The sequence below is a fragment of the Nerophis lumbriciformis genome, linkage group LG38 (assembly GCF_033978685.3).
Source record: "Nerophis lumbriciformis linkage group LG38, RoL_Nlum_v2.1, whole genome shotgun sequence".
Classification (NCBI taxonomy): domain Eukaryota; kingdom Metazoa; phylum Chordata; class Actinopteri; order Syngnathiformes; family Syngnathidae; genus Nerophis; species Nerophis lumbriciformis.
In genome coordinates this window covers 20,093,427-20,113,203 of record NC_084585.2, presented here as the reverse complement: position 1 = coordinate 20,113,203, position 19,777 = coordinate 20,093,427, and the positions used below count along the sequence as shown (strand labels likewise).

Sequence of the window (19,777 nt, the reverse complement as noted above, 5' to 3'; positions counted from 1 at the left end):
CGTGCCCAAAAGTGCAATGTTTGAGGTTGCCGATACAGTACAAATCCAATACAGGACCGGTATTGCCAATACCGATACTTTGTAGCTGGCAGTGAATTAGCTAGTGATTATTTTTTTTATTATTTATTGTTATTTTAAATTGTTTATTAAATCAACATAAAAACACAAGATACACTTACAGTTAGTGCACCAACCCCAATCCCCAGAGGTGGGACCAAGTCATTGTTTTGCAAGTCACAATTAAGTAAGTCTCAAGTCTTTGCCCTCAAGTCCGAGTCAAGTCCCGAGTCAAGACAGGCAAGCCCCGAGTCAAGTCCAAAGTCAAGACTGGAAAGTCTCAAGTCAAGTCCTAAGTCCTGCATTTTGAGTTTCGAGTCCTTTCAAGTCCTTTTAACCACAGACTAATATATTAACACAGATTGTGTATGCTTTTCAAACGCTGTATTTATTTATTAAAACAAGTGCATTTTAAATTGCAGGAAAGAAAATTGTGCTGACATTGCACTTTATAATAGCACTATTAACCAGTCATTTTAAACATTAACTCATTCCTTTACAGAACAAACACATTGAAAAATAAAGTGCAAATGTACTTATTTGTACAAAAGTGTTAACATTGAAAAAACATGACATATATGTGAACATAACAAAAAAGTTGTACTTTTTATATGTCAGGGCCCTATGCTGCATTGCATTTGCAAAAGACCAAATTAGCCAAGAGTCTGTCAGTCATTTGTGCACGATGGGGGCGTAGTATGATGCCACCATGGCTGAAAACTCGCTCCACTGGAGCACTGGAGGCAGGCACTGCCAAGACTCTCATGGCCACTCGGAACAGTGAAGGAAGAGTCTTCATGTTCAATGCCCAGAACAAAAGGGGGGAGAGAGTTGTTTTGGGTTGGTGCACTACTTGTGAGTGTATCTTGTGTTTTTTATGTTGATTTAATTAAAAAAAGAAAAAAAAAAGAAAAAATTCTTGTGCGGCCCGATACCAATCGATCCACGGACCAGTACCGGGCTGCGGCCCGGTGGTTGGGGACCACTGAGGTAAACAACCAACAGTATGTCAGAAAGCTAGCTAAAACGGTACACATATTCATAATATAGTATACATTTTAACTGACCTTTATTTTACTATTTTTGTCTTTTTTTAGGTGGCTAAAATACGCGGTGCTGCCGTCTAACGTTACGTGTGATATATTGACTAACGTAACCCTGCTTAAAAAAATCACTGAACAAAAAGTATGAATAAGGTAGTGAACTGCAACAGATTCCCGTGTTTGCAATAACGTTATAACGTTAGCAGTGAGTTTACAGCCTCACTGATTTAACTACACAGCAAATAAAAGTCACGTTACTTAGCCAATAAACGTTATCTTACATTCAAAACTTACCGTTCTTTGTGCAACTTCAAATGCCGGACGAAGTTGGAAGTTGTTGCCTCTCCATCAGTAATTTTCGAACCGCATGTGTTGCATACTGCAAACCGTTTTGTGTTGACCACCTCGTAATTTTTATACCCAAACAAAATTATTTTAGGTATCATTTTTTGTTCACTGGCGTGTGGTTTGGACATGTCTTCTTCGTTGGTTGTCCTGCAATTTGATTGGATGAATGCTGTGTGATGAAAACAAAGTAGATCTAATTTGATTGGCTGTTGTACTGAGACCACACCAGCTGACACACGCAACGCTGATAGACAAGTACACAATGAAAAATACGGAGCGCTCCCGAATAACTTTTTCATCTTTGGGTTTTGGGGAAAGTAGCAAGTCATGTCAAGTCATGTCAATTCAAAAGGCTCAAGTCCAAGTGAAGTCACAAGTCATTGATGTTAAAGTCTAAGTCGAGTTGCAAGTCTTTTTACATTTTGTCAAGTCGAGTCTAAAGTCATCAAATTCATGACTCGAGTCTGACTCGAGTCCAAGTCATGTGACTCGAGTCCACACCTCTGCCAATCCCCCTCCTCCCCCATTTACACTCATTCTCACTCATTCCCACTAATTCACACAAAAGGGTTGTTTTCTTCTGTTTATTAATATTCTGGTTCCTACAATATACATCAATGTATTCTGCAAGGGATGCAGTCCGTGAAGCACACATGATTGTGTGTGCTGCTGGTCCACTAATAATACTAACCGTTAATTTTACTCATTTCCATTAATTACTAGTTTCTATGTAACTGTTTTTATTTTATTTTAATTTATTTTTTGTTCAAGAATTTTTATTTTATTTATTTAGCTAGTGATTCTTTATTAGTGGATCATGATTATAGTCCAAATTTTGATTGATTGATTGAAACTTTTATTAGTAGATACAGTGAAGTACATATTCCGTACAATTGACCACTAAATGGTAACACCCGAATAAGTTTTTCAACTAGTTTAAGTCGGGGTCTATTTTCATAATACAGTCATCACACACGATAATCATCACAGTATATAAATTGAGTTAAGTTTGGTTGGAATAAAACGCATGAAAAACATTTTGTGTAAAAGATCAAAATAATGAAGTAAAGTAAAGTAAAGTACCAATGATATATATTTACATTGTTTTTATATCGGTTTTATATTTATTCATTTTTTGTTTTTATTCAGTCATTGAATAAATGACTGAATCGATTAGTCTTTCGCCCCTATACCCAGGTCGTACGACCGATTTGCACGTCAGGACCGCTGCGGATGGATGGATGGATGGATGTTTTTATATCGGTTTTATATTTATTAATTTTTTGTTTTCATTCAGTCATTGGTGGAGCTAAGGATAATATTTGAACATTGTTTTTAATATTGTTTTTAATATTGCTGTGCAGCACTTTGGAAACATTTTTGTTGTTTAAATGTGCTATATAAATAAAGTGGATTGGATTGGATTGAATGATATTCACACACACTAGGTGTGGGGAAATTAATCTCTGCGTTTGACCCATCCCCTTGTTCACCCCCTGGGATGTGAGGGGAGCAGTGAGCAGCAGCGGTGGCCGCGCCCGGGAATCATTTTTGGTGATTTAACCCCCAATTCCAACCCTTGATGCTGCGTGCCAAGCAGGGAGGTAATGGGTCACATTTTTATAGTCTTTGGTATGACACGGCCGGGGTTTGAACTCACGACCTACCAATCTCAGGGCGGACACTCTCACCACAAGGCCACAAGATTAATTACTACGAACATGCTTATTTTTGTACAATGTTTAACACGTGTAAAAATAAGTTCTGTCAGACCGTTAAATGTTTAAATCAGATTCATCATACTTTTGAATAATCACAGCATATTGCATAATTTACATCATGTTAGTTAGTTAGACGTTGCAGATTTTACAAAACAGGACCAGTATCGCCAATACCGATACAGTACTTTTTAATTGGACTTTGAATGATTTTGATGATCATGTTTACACAAACCCCAAAATCAGTGAAGTTGGCACTGTGTGTAAATCGTAAATAAAAACAAAATACAATGATTTGCAAATCTTTTTCAACCTATATTCACTTGAATACACCGCAAAGACAAGATACTTAATGTTCGAACTGGAAAACTTTGTTATTTTTTGCAAATATGCTCATTTGAAATTTGATGCCTGCAACATGTTTCAAAAAAGCTGGCACAAGTGGCAAAAAAGACTGAGAAAGTTGAGGAATGCTCATCAAACACTTATTTGGAACATCCCACAGTTAAACAGGCTAATTGGGAATAGGTGGGTGCCATGATTGGGTATAAAACCAGCTTCCATGAAATGCTCAGTCATTCACAAACAAGGATGGGGTGAGGGTCACCTCTTTGTGAACAAATGCATGAACAAATTGTCCAACAGTTTAAGAACAACATTTCTCAACGAGCTATTGCAAGGAATTTAGGGATTTCACCATTTACGGTCCGTAATATCATTAAAAGGTTGATGATGATATTACGGACCTTCGATCCCTCAGGTGGTACTGCATCAAAAAGCGACATCAGTGTGTAAATGGGCTCGAAAACACTTCAGAAAACCACTGTCAGTAACTACAGTTCGTCGCTACATCTGTAAGTGCAAGTTAAAACTCTACTATGCAAAGCGAAAGCCATTTATCAACAACACCCAGAAACGCAGCTGGCTTCGCTGGGCCCGAACTCAAAATTGAAGATTAATTAGTTTAACATCCTTGTTTTGGAATGTTTAATCATGTAGAAAAATGTGCGCTGGCCAGCAATTACATTTTCTAATCAGATTAATCACATGTTTGTATTTCGATTAATTCTATGGGGAGATAACTACAAAAGTACACTTATTCACTGAACATGTTACAAAAAGAAAGATCAGTTAGAATGATATACAATGAGTGATACACACAGTGATTACAAATACATTGGAGGCACTCATCACAGTTGACATTCTTCACACAAAAGTCACAATTTCTCTGTGATTGTTGGTCCAAAGCTAAAGAAAATTTTAGAAAAAATAGGGTAATAAGTGATTTTTTTTGTCGATCTGTGTATTTTTTTTAATTTATTGGGCCGTCGAAAAACTGCAGGAATGTAGCAGCAGAGTGCATCAAATACAGCCGCAAAATTGTACTTTCACGAAATAAAAGCATGTTTTATTGTACGTTTATGAGATAGAGTATATTTATAACTGTATATAGACGTATTATTTTGGTTTATTTCGTCAGAAAAACTAACGTCAAAACAATAGCAATTGCATGCATCCGGGCACAGCCGCACACATCCTTGGTAGCAGTCATAAATGATAAATGGGTTATACTTGTATAGCGCTTTTTTACCTTCAAGGTACTCAAAGCGCTTTGACAGTATTTCCACATTTACCCATTCACACACACATTCACACACTGATGGCGGGAGCTGCCATGCAAGGCGCTAACCAGCAGCCATCAGGAGCAAGGGGTGAAGTGTCTTGCCCAAGGACACAACGGACGTGACTAGGATGGTAGAAGGTGGGGATTGAACCCCAGTAACCAGCAACCCTCCGATTGCTGGCACGGCCACTCTACCAACTTCGCCACGCCTGTTTAGTTGGCCGTATTCTTTTTATACTCGACTCTGCCATTATTGGGCTGCGAGTGCCCCCGAGAGGGCCGCCAAAAATTTCTGTTTCAGCGGTACTCAGTCGTAATACACTTTTCCACCACTTGTGGCAGTAATGACAATCTCAAACGAACAGAAGAATTTTGAAGCTAAAGTCATAAAGAAGTTTCTTAAGCGCAAAAATTATGATCAAAGTGGTAAGCTGTATTTTCATTATCCTCAAATGTTAGACAGTTTAGTTAAGAAACATATTCATTATTAATTTAGAAACATATTCATTAATAATTTAGTGTATCTATTTTAGCACAACATAATTGTATGTAAATGTATTTTTCCTCAGTTATTATTGAGTCCCTTCTTATGCATTATTTTTGATAAGTACTTGATATAATTAGTTTGACCGAAGCCTAAGGTTTATGTGTTAAATAGATAATAATCTTTGTGGTTAACCTATGGTTTCATATCATTTGACAAGGTTATAACATGTAAATTGGTTGGATATAGTTATTGAGTATGGTTCAAATCAAAAGTAAGACCCTGATGTGGAAAAGTTGGGCCCTGAAGTCAAAAAGGTTAAGAACCTTATTTAAATCATGTTGGAGATTGCCGATTCATCCCATGTCGTCAATACCGACACTTTTTACTTGGACATTGAATTATTTTGTGATTTTTAATTTGTTCATAAACTGAACAAACAATTTAGGCAAAAGACAAAAAATACAAATCAGATTCCAGAAAACACAGAGTGATATGTTCTACCTCTTGTGCGAAACACAAATGCATAAAATGACTTAACACATTAAAATGACTAGAACAGTGAACGCGAATGGAAGACCTGATGGATAAAATTTAAGGGTGCGCATCATCAGTAGTGTTCCTCTGGTTCATTGGGTGTTTCGGCCTTTAACACTATACACCCTCTCCAGAGGCGGCCAGCTACAGGATGATCAGACCTGAGTTTGCGACCCAAGCCCAATTAGCCATAAAAGTCACCTTGTTGGCAGACCTATCAGGGAACTATGCATGGCAGGGGCGTCCGGTTCCCTGAGTCAGCTTTGCCTGACCGCATACCTCCTGATGCACTAGTTGGGGGCCCAATTGGGGTCATTGCTCTTCAGCCAGAGCCACCGGCTGCTCTTTTCGGCTGCTTCAGATGCGGCTTTGATGGCCGTACGCAGGCACTGACCCCTGACTCCCAAGTCCCTCAGCAGTTTTGCGGTAGAGGATCCCACGAAGCCTCTGCACCCAACCTCCACAGGGCGGACTTCAGTATTCCAGCCACGATTTTGAGCTTCCGCGGCCAGCTCGGAATACCGCAAATGTTTCCTCTCATATGCCTCCTCCATGGATTCCTCCCAGGGTACAGTGAGCTAAACAATGAAGGCCTTTTTGTGGGAAGGGGACCAGAGCAGTAGGTCAGGCCTCAAAGTGGTAGTGGCGATCTCGGTGGGGAAAATCAGCTGTTTGCCAACATCTGCCAGCATCTTCCAGTCGCGTGCTGGACACAGCTGACTTCTCTCTGACGGGTTAACGTTGCGCCCGGCAACTGTGACCCCTTCACGGACAAAGGTAGTTCTCCATGCGGTCTTAGATATTGGTGGTAGTGCATTGATGATGGATCGTTTTACCTCCAGTGAGGAAGCAAGGCTCTTCAAAACTTGGTTGTGGCGCCAAGTATATCGCCCCTGAGTGAGGCTGGTTTTGCAAGCTGTGAGTATGTGTCGGAGGGAGGCTGGCTTAGCACAAAGGGCGCATGATGGATCTTCGCCAAACCACTGCCGGAGATTGGTTGGGGTCGGAAGGACATCGTAGGTAGCTCTGATAGCAAAGCTTAAGCTCCTTGCATCCATGGCCTATACATCCCTCCAGCTCAACTTCTTTCTTTCAACGCCTTCCCACCGACTCCACCGACCCTGTTTGCCAAGGGTGACTGCCTTGGCCCATCTCAAGGCCACCTTATGACGCCGTATTTCCTCCACCACCATCTTCCTCCGTGTTGGCACAGTGGCACAGTGGCACTTCTCCAGGCAGGGCGACTAGACGTAAGACCAAGGCCTCCTCTACCTTGCTGAACATTCCCCACAATGTCAGCATGTCTAAGAGCTGCTGTTGCCTCTTCAACTGCTCTTGCTGGTGTCCACTTGCGCCCTGAAACCAATGTTGGTGCATTTTCCCTAACCGCTGGATCTTTGGATTCATTCAAGGTCAACTGCAGTCGTGTTTTGGCACACTTGAACTCCTCTGTAAGACTGGTAAGGGGCAACTTGAGGATACTGTCACCGTAAAGGCCTATAGTGGTGAGACAGCGTGGAACTCCAAGACACTTTTTTATGTAGCCGGTGACTCTTCTCTCCCGCTTCTCCACTGTTGAGATGGGCACCTCATAGACTGCCAGGGGCCACATCACCCGGGGTAGTAAGCCAAACTGGAGGCACCAGGACTTGAGCTTCCCAGGAAGTTGGGTATTGTCAATCGCCAGTAGGCCTCTTTTGATGTCATTGCACAACTGCTTCACCTGGTCTTTATCTCTTAGACTTGCATCATATCGCCTTCCTAGACTTTTGACTGGCTGCTCGGATATAGTGGGGATTGGCTCATCTCCAATGAAGAACTGCAAATCAGCGAGCACTCCCTTCACCACTGAGATGCTGCGTGACTTGGATGGGTTAATCTTCATCTGAGCCCAACTGATGTTCTCCTCGAGTTTTCTGAGTAATCTCCTGGTGCAAGGGATGGTGGTAGTCAGAGTGGTGATGTCATCCATGTAGGCTCTGAGGGGAGGGAGGCACCTGCAAGAGCCCAGTTTTTGTCCACCTATGACCCATTTTGAGACTCGAATGATGATCTCCATGGCCATGGTAAATGCCAAGGGAGATACAGTACATCCGGCCATGATGCCTATTTCCAGGTGCTGCCATGAGGTGGTAAATTCCGGTGTTGAGAAGTAGAACTGCAGGTCATGAAAGTAGACTTTCACCAAGGTTGTGATGGTGTCCGGGATGTTAAAGAATTTGAAGGCAGTCCAGAGGAGCTCATGTGGCACAGAGCCAAAGGCATTTGCGAGATCCAAGAAGACTGCGTGATGGTCCCTTTTCTCCCGCTTTGCCATTTGGATCTGGTGCCAGATCATACTGGCATGTTCTAGGCACCCAGAGAAGCCTGGTACTCCTGCCTTCTGAACAAATGTATCTATATACTCATTTCTGTGCAGGTACTCGGCCATCCTTTGTGCAATAACACTGAAGAAGATCTTACCCTCCACATTTAGCAAGGCAATTGGGCGGAAATGACTGATGTTTGCGGCGTCTTTCTCCTTTGAAATAAGGATCCCACCTGCCCAGCGCCATGCTTTAGGGATGGTTTTCTTCTTCTTCTTCAAAGATTATTTAGTATCAACACACTTATTTTGGATCAATTAAACAATGTTTAACAAGTATAAGTCTGTCTGTGGTCGGTCAAATTATTAAATGTTTGAATCACCATAATCACACTCTTTCAGTTTGAATAATCTCAATAAAAAAAAAAGAAGATTAGTTAGGAACAACTTACTTATTTTTCAACAATTGAACAATGTTTTAATGCTTTATTGTCATTGTACACAAAATGCTACAACAGTGGGTTCAGTGGCTCCACTTACCTACACGTTTAGATGTTAAAAGGCATATGCTTAAGTGTAACAAGTATAGAAAAATATAAATAAATAATAGAATATTTAATGCATACAAAATATAATATAACATGTATAATGTATGTTAGCTTACTCTAACAGTAGATGTATATATATTTATAATGTATACCATTTGAATACAACAATATAAGACAATATAAGAATAATAACAAAGTAATACAATTATTTCCTTTAATTGTCTGAGCTAAATTAAGTCAATAGTGCAAACTAACTAAACAAAAGCGAACACTATTATGGGTTCTCATTCAAATCATTCCCCTAAAAATGTATTATCTAGGTTTGTAAATATAAACAACTTTACATAAAAAAATATACCCTATGTATTAGAAAAGCACATATATTTGTGAAACCAGACATCAGAAGACAAAAAAGACCAATCCAATAATGACTCGACACTGGTATTGACAATATTGATGTTTTTGGAACGATCCGTCCACCGTCCACTGATACCATGAAGGACAGACATCAATAGTTGTGTCATGGTGGCTCTTAACCACTAGAGGGCAGCAAATGATACATTTACTGTTACTGTGAAACAATAGATAACTTATGCAGTGAGGAAGGAACCAATCAAATAGTGTTAACAAATACAAAATAAAGCAGATATATCAATATATCAGAAGTGAATAAAAATGAATACGAACACATGCAAACAATATACATAAACAGATTAAAGACGAATAATAAACAATAGAAAAGCAATGGGAATTTATAAAACATAATTTAAAAGCTAAGACTGGTTCGTTAGGATTGAATATTTTACCGTATTAAAGAGCAACCAATTATTTAAATTAACAGAGACATAAATGAAAATGTACCTTTTCATTTCGCAAACTTTCTTCCGAACGTCCCTCAGGAATGAGTAACTTGTGTTTCGTTTATTGTTTTTTATTTTTTTGTCCTGTCCAGCTTCTCAAGCGAATCATATTGTTGGCGTAGATGCCCATATCGGTTGTACAAATTTACTTTACTTTACGTTTATTGGTTTTGGACGAGTTCTGTTCTTTCGGCCACCGTAGAAAAGACAACTGACTCCATTTCCCATCATGCACTTCGCCACAGTGGCCCCGCCCTGCTCTCCCCATAACTTGAGTGTGAGTGATTTTTCGTGTTTTGCTGTGATTTGGCTGCTCGTTAAGGACCTTCGCAGTACTTTTGCTCCTTCTGCCTTGCAACACTTCCAACATTTTTCCCCCTCCTCCACTTCCGAGAAACACAACTTTAAAAATCCGCTGCTTTAAAAAAAGGTGGGAAGATGAACATCCGTCCTCCACTTTAGGAAGATACTTTCACCGGCAAGGCTCCCGCTCCTACTTTTTGTGCGTTTTCCCCTTCCCTTTATCGATCACGGTCGATTACCAGCAAGCTGCATGGCTGTCAGACTGTCACTTACATGACATGCTATGAGTGCAGTGCCTGGCCAAGACGAGGGCGGACAGGCGGTGCCGACTGGCTAAAAAACGCTTGGAAAAAACTACCACTTTCTGTAGTCATTTAGCTTATTCCTCCATTTTTTTGTTCCTTTATATAACACCGATTGTAGCCAGGTCGGTGTAGGAGACGACCATGCAGCCTTAACACTGTAAGCTAGCCACTAGCTAGTTAGCAAGTCGCCCCCCAACAACAACAACAACAACATCAACAGTGTTAGAAGACAACAAGCTAGCCATGGAGGGACATGGCCAACAGAAATCAACCCCGCTCACGCGGGACCTGACACGGATATTCAGCAGCTACAACAAACACTCCATTCTGCTTAAAAAGAACCTGAAGGAGACCAATGTGTTCTTCCGGGAAATCAGGCAAAACTACAGCAACGCTTGTGCATCCGCCATGAGCTCCGAGTCCGCTTCCCTGGAGGCAGGTGGGTTTTCTGCAACATCCCTGCCAGCACGCACACGCACACGCAATGGAAACGTGGAGGATGTTTCATTTTCTAGAACGAAAGCAGATGACAGACAGCACTAAACTATAATCATTTCAAATGGCAACTTTCTAGCTTAAGAAAGAAATCAAGAAAATACATTGTAGTCAGTAAGTTGGATTTTTAGATTAAGCAGAGTGAGGTACAAATAATGCAATCACCCTGTTCATTTTCATTTCCCACGCTCACATTTGCATCAGATGAAGTTAAGTTAAAGTACCAATGATTGTCACACACACACACACTAGGTGTGGGGAAATTTGTCCTTTGCATTTGACCATCCCCTTGTTCACCCTCTGGGAGGTGAGGGGAGCAGTGAGCAGCAGCCTGTGGCCGCGTCCGGGAATCATTTTTGGTGATTTAACCCCCAATTCCGACCCTTGATGCTGAGTGCCAAGCACAGAGGTAATGGGTCCTATTTTCATAGTGATTTGAACTCACGACCTACCGATCTCAGGGCGGACACTCTAACCACAAGGCCATTGAGCAGGTTCATTATGTTCATTAGTCCAGGGGTCCCCAACCCTTTTTTGCACCAGGGACCCGTTTAATGTAGGCATTATTTTCACGGACAGGCCTTCCGTGTGTGGAAGATAAATATAGCAAATAAGTGCATGAAAAATGAATACATGAAAAAACTAATTAGTGGGAGCCCCTGGCCTTTTCCCTTTGCAAAAAAGCTCTCCATAGACTTTTTTTTTTTTTTTTTTTACTAGTTTTTGCTCGTAGTAGGCTTTTTTTGGGCTTTAGTATCTGATGGGTTATAGGTGATACATCACAATCAAGGGCAAAAGCATGGATGTATAATCAAGCTATAAATACTTGCTATTAGTTCCAATATATTTCTATGGATTTTTATTTCCATTTTTATTTGCAATATTTCATAGGTAGATACACTAAAGATAGCTTTTTTTGGTCCAGTTTTCAAAGCGTAAATACATCTGTTATTGCTAACTACTTATATAATAGGACTACGTGCAATAACACCAGCACTTTAACTTACTAGGCCAAAGGAGATGTGTATTTTTTTCCTTCGGCACAATTACAAACCCCGTTTCCATATGAGTTGTGAAATTGTGTTAGATGTAAATATAAACGGAATATAATGATTTGCAAATACTTTTCAACCCATATTCAATTGAATGCACTACAAAGACAAGATATTTGATGTTCAAACTCATAAACTTTTTTTTTTTTTTTTGCAAATAATAATTAACTTAGAATTTCATGACTGCAACACGTGCCAAAGTAGTTGGGAAAGAGCATGTTCACCACTGTGTTACATGGCCTTTTCTTTTAACAACACTCAGTAAACGTTTTGGAACTGAGGAGACACATTTTTTAAGCTTCTCAGGTGAAATTCTTTCCCATTCTTGCTTGATGTACAGCTTACGTTGTTCAACAGTCCGGGGGTCTCCGTTGTGGTATTTTCGGCTTCATAATGTGCCACACATTTTCAATGGGAGACAGGTCTGGACTACAGGCAGGCCAGTCTAGTACCCGCACTCTTTTACTATGAAGCCACGTTGATGTAACACGTGGCTTGGCATTGTATTGCTGAAATAAGCAGGGGCGTCCATGGTAACGTTGCTTGGATGGCAACATATGTTGCTCCAAAACCTGTATGTACCTTTCAGCATTAATGGCGCCTTCACAGATGTGTAAGTTACCCATGTCTTGGGCACTAATAGACCCCCATACCATCACAGATGCTGGCTTTTCAACTTTGCGCCTATAACAATCCGGATGGTTCTTTTCCTCTTTGGTCCGGAGGACACGACGTCCACAGTTTCCAAAAACAATTTGAAATGTGGACTCGTCAGACCACAGAACACTTTTCCACTTTGTATCAGTCCATCTTAGATGAACTCAGGCCCAGCGAAGCCGACGGCGTTTCTGGGTGTTGTTGATAAACGATTTTCGCCTTGCATAGGAGAGTTTTAACTTGCACTTACAGATGTAGCGACCAACTGTAGTTACTGACAGTGGGTTTCTGAAGTGTTCCTGAGCCCATGTGGTGATATCCTTTACACACTGATGTCGCTTGTTGATGCAGTACATCCTGAGGGATCGAAGGTCACGGGCTTAGCTGCTTACGTGCAGTGATTTCTCCAGATTCTCTGAACCCTTTGATGATATTACGGACCGTAGATGGTGATTTCCCTAAATTCCTTGCAATAGCTGGTTGAGAGAGGTTTTTCTTAAACTGTTCAACAATTTGCTCACGCATTTGTTGACAAAGTGGTGACCCTCGCCCCATCCTTGTTTGTGAATGACTGAGCATTTCATGGAATCTACTTTTATACCCAATCATGGCACACACCTGTTCCCAATTTGCCTGTTCACCTGTGGGATGTTCCAAATAAGTGTTTGATGAGCATTCCTCAACTTTATCAGTATTTATTGCCACCTTTCCCAACTTCTTTGTCACGTGTTGTTGGCATCAAATTCTAAAGTTAATGATTATTTGCAAAAAAAAATGTTTATCAGTTTGAACATCAAATATGTTGTCTTTGTAGCATATTCAACTGAATATGGGTTGAAAATGATTTGCAAATCATTGTCTTCCGTTTATATTTACATCCAACACAATTTCCCAACTCATATGGAAACGGGTTTTGTATTATATGCAACAATTTAGCACTTCTCCATCTGCCTAATGCACTTTAACTACTATGGTCACTTTGTTCCTGATCTGCCCTGATCTTAGGTCATCAACCTGCTGCAGACTGCAGACTGAACCTAGCTTTTGGCTATGATTTGGCACCTTTAGATTTTATATGTTTATTAATGTGCATTGTCCCATGTAACAAAGATGTAACAAATATAGCAAATGGCGACTTCGTATCAGGAGCTGTATAATACATCTATGATCAAGCTTATTGGGGTGTCTGGTGGGACTGGCGAAAGTTAAGTATGAGGAAATGCGGTCGGTTATAAATTATTTAATGTCTCTGTGCGGCCCGGGGGGTTGGGGATCACTGCATTAGTCTACAGCAGGGGTGTCAAACTCATTTTAGCTCAGGGGGCCGCATGGAGGAAAATCTATTCCCAAGTGGGCCGGAATGGTAAAATCATGGCGGCATGATAACTTCAAAGTAAAGACAACTCCAGGTTGTTGTCTTTGTTTTACTTTGACCAAAAATAGAACAAGCACATACTGAAAACGCAGTGGCGGGCCGTGCGTTTCCCACCTAGGCCTTCAGTGATGTCCGACTTCAATGCTTACCTCTCAAAATATCATCATAGATGTCACGTTTACACACTCTAAGGCATTGTACAAAACAGGTTTTTTTCTGGGGCATTTAAAAATCAATAAACCCGCATCAGCAATTAAAACATATCTTATGTTGTACTGTCAAAATTAAAATTGCAAAAAAACATTTTAAACGTGAAAAAATAAAGAAATAAAATATCTGAAGTCACATTTCATCGACAGCTAAGCTAGCTTCCGGGGTTGGCCGAGATGGTCTCACAAGATTCTCTTTAAATATCCTTCTTGAAAATGGCTTTGCAAATATATGTGTTGTCTTATCTAATCATAAAAGATGCAGACGAGGCGTGTTGGCTGAGTTCTTAAAGTTTACTCCACAGCGTGCTCATCAAAAACATCCAGCTGCCGGCGTGTCTGCATTAAACAACCTAAACGGGGCTTTTGCGCATGCTCTTCACTACTGTGGCATGCTGGGTAATGGAGTTCTTATGTTACCCAGCTCATCACATCACTATATATCTGCCTTAGGCCATCTAGAATACCTTACTGACAACAGCGCGTGATCTGATTGGCTATCGCAACTGTCTATCACCGTATGTCCCCGTTTACTTAAAGTGCACGGACGAACGCATTGTTGATTCTGAAGGCGTCTGGCAGATTTGGTACAGCATGGCAACGTAAGCGAGCTGAATTCTGATTGGATAAAAACTCTATAACCTAAAAACAACAGCGCTGGAAGGAGCATAATGTAGCATGAAGAGAATATGAAGATATTTAGGGAAAGTAAATTAAAAATTACTTTTATCTTTAATTATGATCATGATTTCTGGTTATGTTAGGCCAGCAGAGAAGGCCTTGCTGGCCCTGACGGCACATCACTGTGAAAACGTACAAATCACAAATAATCTTCTGAACAAAACACTTAAAGTTTGTTGCAAATTCTGAGAAAATTGGTGCAGTTTGAAAAAACACAAAGAGCTTAGACATTGTGTCAGTGTATCTACAAAGCCAGGATTAAACTTTAAGCCACCGTCTTTCTGGGATTGAACAAAAGACACAACATGTAAACTCTTCAAGGTATCAAATACCTCCTTTGTCATGTCCACGTATCAACAAAGTAACTCAACAAACCATAAGAAACGGAGGTAAAAACTATTCAAAAGGGTCAAGTTTTCTCGTTTTTGACAGAGACATTATGGGGATGTAAGGGTGCCAAATAACAATGTGTTTGAAGCAGAAGACATTAAAGGCCTACTGAAATGCGATTTTCTTATTTAAATGGGGATAGCAGGTTTATTCTATGTGTCATACTTGATCATTTCGCGATATTGCCATATTTTTGCTGAAAGGATTTAGTAGAGAACATCGACGATAAAGTTCGCAACTTTTGGTCGCTGATAAAAAAACCTTGCCTCTACCAGAAGTAGCAGACGAGTAGCGTGATGTCACAGGTTGTGGAGCTCCTCACATCTGCACATTGTTTACAATCATGGCCACCAGCAGTGAGAGCGATTCGGACCGAGAAAGCGACGATTTCCCCATTAATTTGAGCGAGGATGAAAGATTCGTGGATGAGGAAAGTGAGAGTAAAGGACTAGAGGGCAGTGGGAGCGATTCAGATAGGGAAGATGCTGTGAGAGGCAGGTGGGACCTGATATTCAGCTGGGAATGACTAAAACAGTAAATAAACTCTAGACATATATATACTCTATTAGCCACAACACAACCAGACTTATATTTAATATGCCACAAATTAATACCGCATAACAAACACCTCCCCCCTCCCGTCCATATTACCCGCCAATACAACTCAAAAACCTGCACAACACACTCAATCCCACAGCCCAAAGTACCGTTCACCTCCCCAAAGTTCATACAGCACATATATTTCCCCAAAGTCCCCAAAGTTACGTACGTGACATGCACATAGCGGCACGCACGTACAGGGTTTTTTGATTGATTGAGACTTTTATTAGTAGGTTGCACAGTGAAGTACATATTCCGTACAATTTACCACTAAATGGTAACACCCGAATAAGTTTTTCAACTTGTGTAAGTCGGGGTCCACTTAAATTGATTCATGATACAGATATATACTATCATATATACTATCATCATAATACAGTCATCACACAAGATAATCATCAGGGTGAATACATTGAATTATTTACATTATTTACAAGCGATCAAATGTTTGGAAGCGTAGTCACAGTACCGTGTCTGCGTATCCAACTCAAAGTCCTCCTGGTAAGAGTCTCTGTTGTCCCAGTTCTCCACAGGCCAATGGTAAAGATTGACTGTCATCTTTCGGGAATGTAAACAATGAAACACCGGCCGTGTTTGTGTTGCTGAAGTCGGCCGCAATACAACGCTTCCCTCCTACAGCTTTCTTCTTTGCTGTCTCCATTGTTCATTGAACAAATTGCAAAAGATTCACCAACACAGATGTCCAGAATACTGTGGAATTTTGCGATGAAACAGACGACTTAATAATTGGCCCACATGCTGTCTCAAAATGTCCTCCACAATCCGCGACGTCTCGCACTGACGTCATCATACCGAGACGTTTTCAGCAGGATATGTCGCGCAAAATTTTAAATTTCACTTTAGTAAACTAACCCGGCCGTATTGGCATGTGTTGCAATGTTAAGATTTCATCATTGATGTATAAACTATCAGACTGCGTGGTCGGTAGTAGTGGGTTTCAGTAGGCCTTTAAACGACAGGTTTTAAGTTTAATTTGGGTCGAGGGAGAGGAGCCGCAGCCACGCTTTACTTTGCACCTCTTGCTAGTCCTAACAGAATTGCTATTGTGACATCCAATGGACATATTTAGAACAGCAGTTTCTTTCATTCAAAAAAAATAAAATAATACAGCTCATTTTAATGTTTGGCAAATTCATCACGCGGGCCGTAGGTTTGACACCCCTGGTCTACAGTCAAAAAGAGTGTTCACACCTTGGAGAGCTGCTGCACCATGTGGATCGACACAAACTCCAAAACAAGAGAAGTCATATTAGACACAGGAATTAATTATCAAAGTTATTCTGTAATGAAAATCATGACATTATGTTGCAAAGATGTTGATTGTTGTCTAAAATCTGGACCGTGTACAATCAACCTGGCAAGGTTGTAAAAGGCGAGCATATTGGTAGACCAAGGAAAACATCAGAACATTTAAAGCAATATGGCTTGAAAACAGAAAATGCAAAAAAAACAAATGTAAAACTAATTGGTGAAAACTGGAGCGTAGCGAGTCTGTGAGCGTACTGTAAGAAAGCGCTTAGAGGAAATAGGATTTAAATACAGAAAGGCTCAACGAAAGTCGCCATTAACAGCTAAACCTAAAAAGCAAGGTAATGAGGGGTTAAGGAAAATCAATGGTGGACTATGGAAGCCTGGATGAAAGTCATATTCAGTGATGTATGGTGAATCTGCATTTGGCAAGGTGATGATGATGATGGAACTTTTGTTTGGTGCCGTGCCAATTAGATTTATGAAGATTGCCTGAAGAAAACATGCACATTTCCACAGTCAGTGATATGGGGCTGGATGTCAGCTAATGGTACTGGGGAGTTACATCTTTAATAAATGTACACGTTTACATCAACACTTTGGACACTTTTCTAATTCCATCAAAGGAAACGATGTTTGGGGACGATGACATCAATTTCAAGATGATAATGCATCTTGGCATTAGAGCAAAAAGTATAACAAAACTTTAAAGAAAGATGCATGAGGTCAATGTCATGGTCTGCATCTCAATCTAATTGAAAATGTGTGGTGGAAATGAAAGAAAATGGTCCATGACAAGACTGCAAAGCTAATCTGACAACCGCAATCAGATAAAGTTGGAGCAAGAATTATAGAGTACTGTTTGTCACTTGTTAAGTCCAAACTGTTAGAAGTAGGTGGCGCAACAAAGTACTTTTGTGTTTTTTGTTTTTGATTAGTCTGTAATTTTCTCTCAGAATTGAGTGATTCCATAGTTGTATTTTTCACACTGCTTGGTCTAAAAATGAAACTGTTACGGACTACCACAATCTATTTTCTTGATTTATTTTCGTGTTTCCTAAAACCAAAAAGTTGTCATTTAAAATGTCTATATTTTTATGTTTTTTTTTTGGTACAAAATTAAACAACTGAATTAACATCCTCCAAGTCTGCTGATTCCATCCTTTTTCCAGGGTGTTGTACATGCACACACATGCACAGCTGCACACGTACTGAGGATTTGACCAAAAAAAAACGCAACACATTGAAGGCGAAAAGATTAAAACTCCTGACTCAGTGTAGCAAATATGCAGTGTTAACACTGCAGAGGAATTTCAGCAGATAAAATAATGACACGTATACTCACAAGACACTTCCTTCGATACACTTGTGCAGGCTTTTCTCACAACAGGTGCATTTATGTTGCACATGTTTTGATCCATTTGTGGATCACACACCTGTTGTCATTTTTGCTGTTCAGGTTCGAGAACAGCAAGTTGTGTAAAAAGTAGTCCTTTCAAAAGATATACTTTAAAAATCAGATTAATCAGACTTTTTCATTTTGATTAATTGCAGTGCATTATTTGTGTGCCTAATTCAAATTCACTTTAAGAAAGACCCCGATGTTCTGACACGTATGCATTTTTAATCAGCCCTTGTAAAATGTCCTAAAGCTTTGAACACTTGGACCTTCATTCAAAAGTTTAAATAAGGTTAAATTAGGTGTCTTTTAGCTTCATCCTGAAATTCCACCTGGTGTTCCGGCGAGACATGCTCTCATTGGAAGTCATGCACCCCCTTGCATGTGTATGAATTAAGGGAAGGAATCTTTCATGTGACTACAATTGTTAAACTAATTAACCCCATATTTTTTTATTTTGGCATTTAATATATGTTTCACACTACAAACTATTACACAATATAATAGGTTATGGTTTCATGTAGTGTTGTCCTGATACCAATGTTTTGGTACCGGTACCAAAATCTATTTCGATACTTTTCGATTCTTTTCGAAATAAAGGGCACCACAAAAAATGTCATTATTGGCTTTATTTTAACAAAAAATCTTAGGGTACATTAAACATATGTTTCTTATTGCAAGTTTGTCCTTAAATAAAATAGTGAACATACAAACCCCGTTTCCATATGAGTTGGGAAATTGTGTTAGATGTAAATATAAACGGAATACAATGATTTGCAAATAATTTCAACCCATATTCAGTTGAATATGCTACAAAGACAACATATTTGATGTTCAAACTGATAAACATTTTTTTTTTGCAAATAATCATTAACTTTAGAATTTGATGCCAGCAACACGTGACAAAGAAGTTGGGAAAGGTGGCAATAAATACTGATAAAGTTGAGGAATGCTCATCAAACACTTATTTGGAACATCCCACAGGTGTGCAGGCTAATTGGGAACAGGTGGGTGCCATGATTGGGTATAAAAACAGCTTCCCAAAAAATGCTCAGTCTTTCACGAGAAAGGATGGGGCGAGGTACACAACTTTGTCCACAACTGCGTGAGCAAATAGTCAAACAGTTTAAGAACAAAATTTCTCAAAGTGCAATTGCAAGAAATGTAGGGATTTCAACATCTACGGTCCATAATATCATCAAAAGGTTCAGAGAATCTGGAGAAATCACTCCATGTAAGCGGCATGGCCAGAAACCGACATTGAATGACCGTGACTTTCGATCCCTCAGACGGCACTGTATCAAAAACCGTTATCAATCTCTAAAGGATATCACCACATGGGCTCAGGAACACTTCAGAAAACCACTGTCACTAAATACAGTTCGTCGCTACACCTGTAAGTGCAAGTTAAAGGCCTACTGAAATGCGATTTTTTTATTTAAACGGGGATAGCAGGTCCATTCTATGTGTCATACTTGATCATTTTGCGATATTGCCATATTTTTGCTGAAAGGATTT

The 19,777-nt window shown here is 39.9% G+C and overlaps 1 protein-coding gene across 1 annotated transcript in view; it reads left to right on the top strand.

The window, feature by feature from the left end:
* The first annotated feature begins 9,773 nt into the window (after nt 1-9,773).
* Nucleotides 9,774-19,777, top strand: part of dstyk (dual serine/threonine and tyrosine protein kinase) — an 84,355-nt gene continuing 74,351 nt past the window's right edge. Inside the window, exon 1 of the mRNA XM_061932250.2 lies at nt 9,774-10,571. Within this exon, the coding sequence (XP_061788234.2) occupies nt 10,376-10,571 (196 nt within the window). The 5' untranslated portion in view covers nt 9,774-10,375. The remainder of the gene's footprint in view (nt 10,572-19,777) is intronic.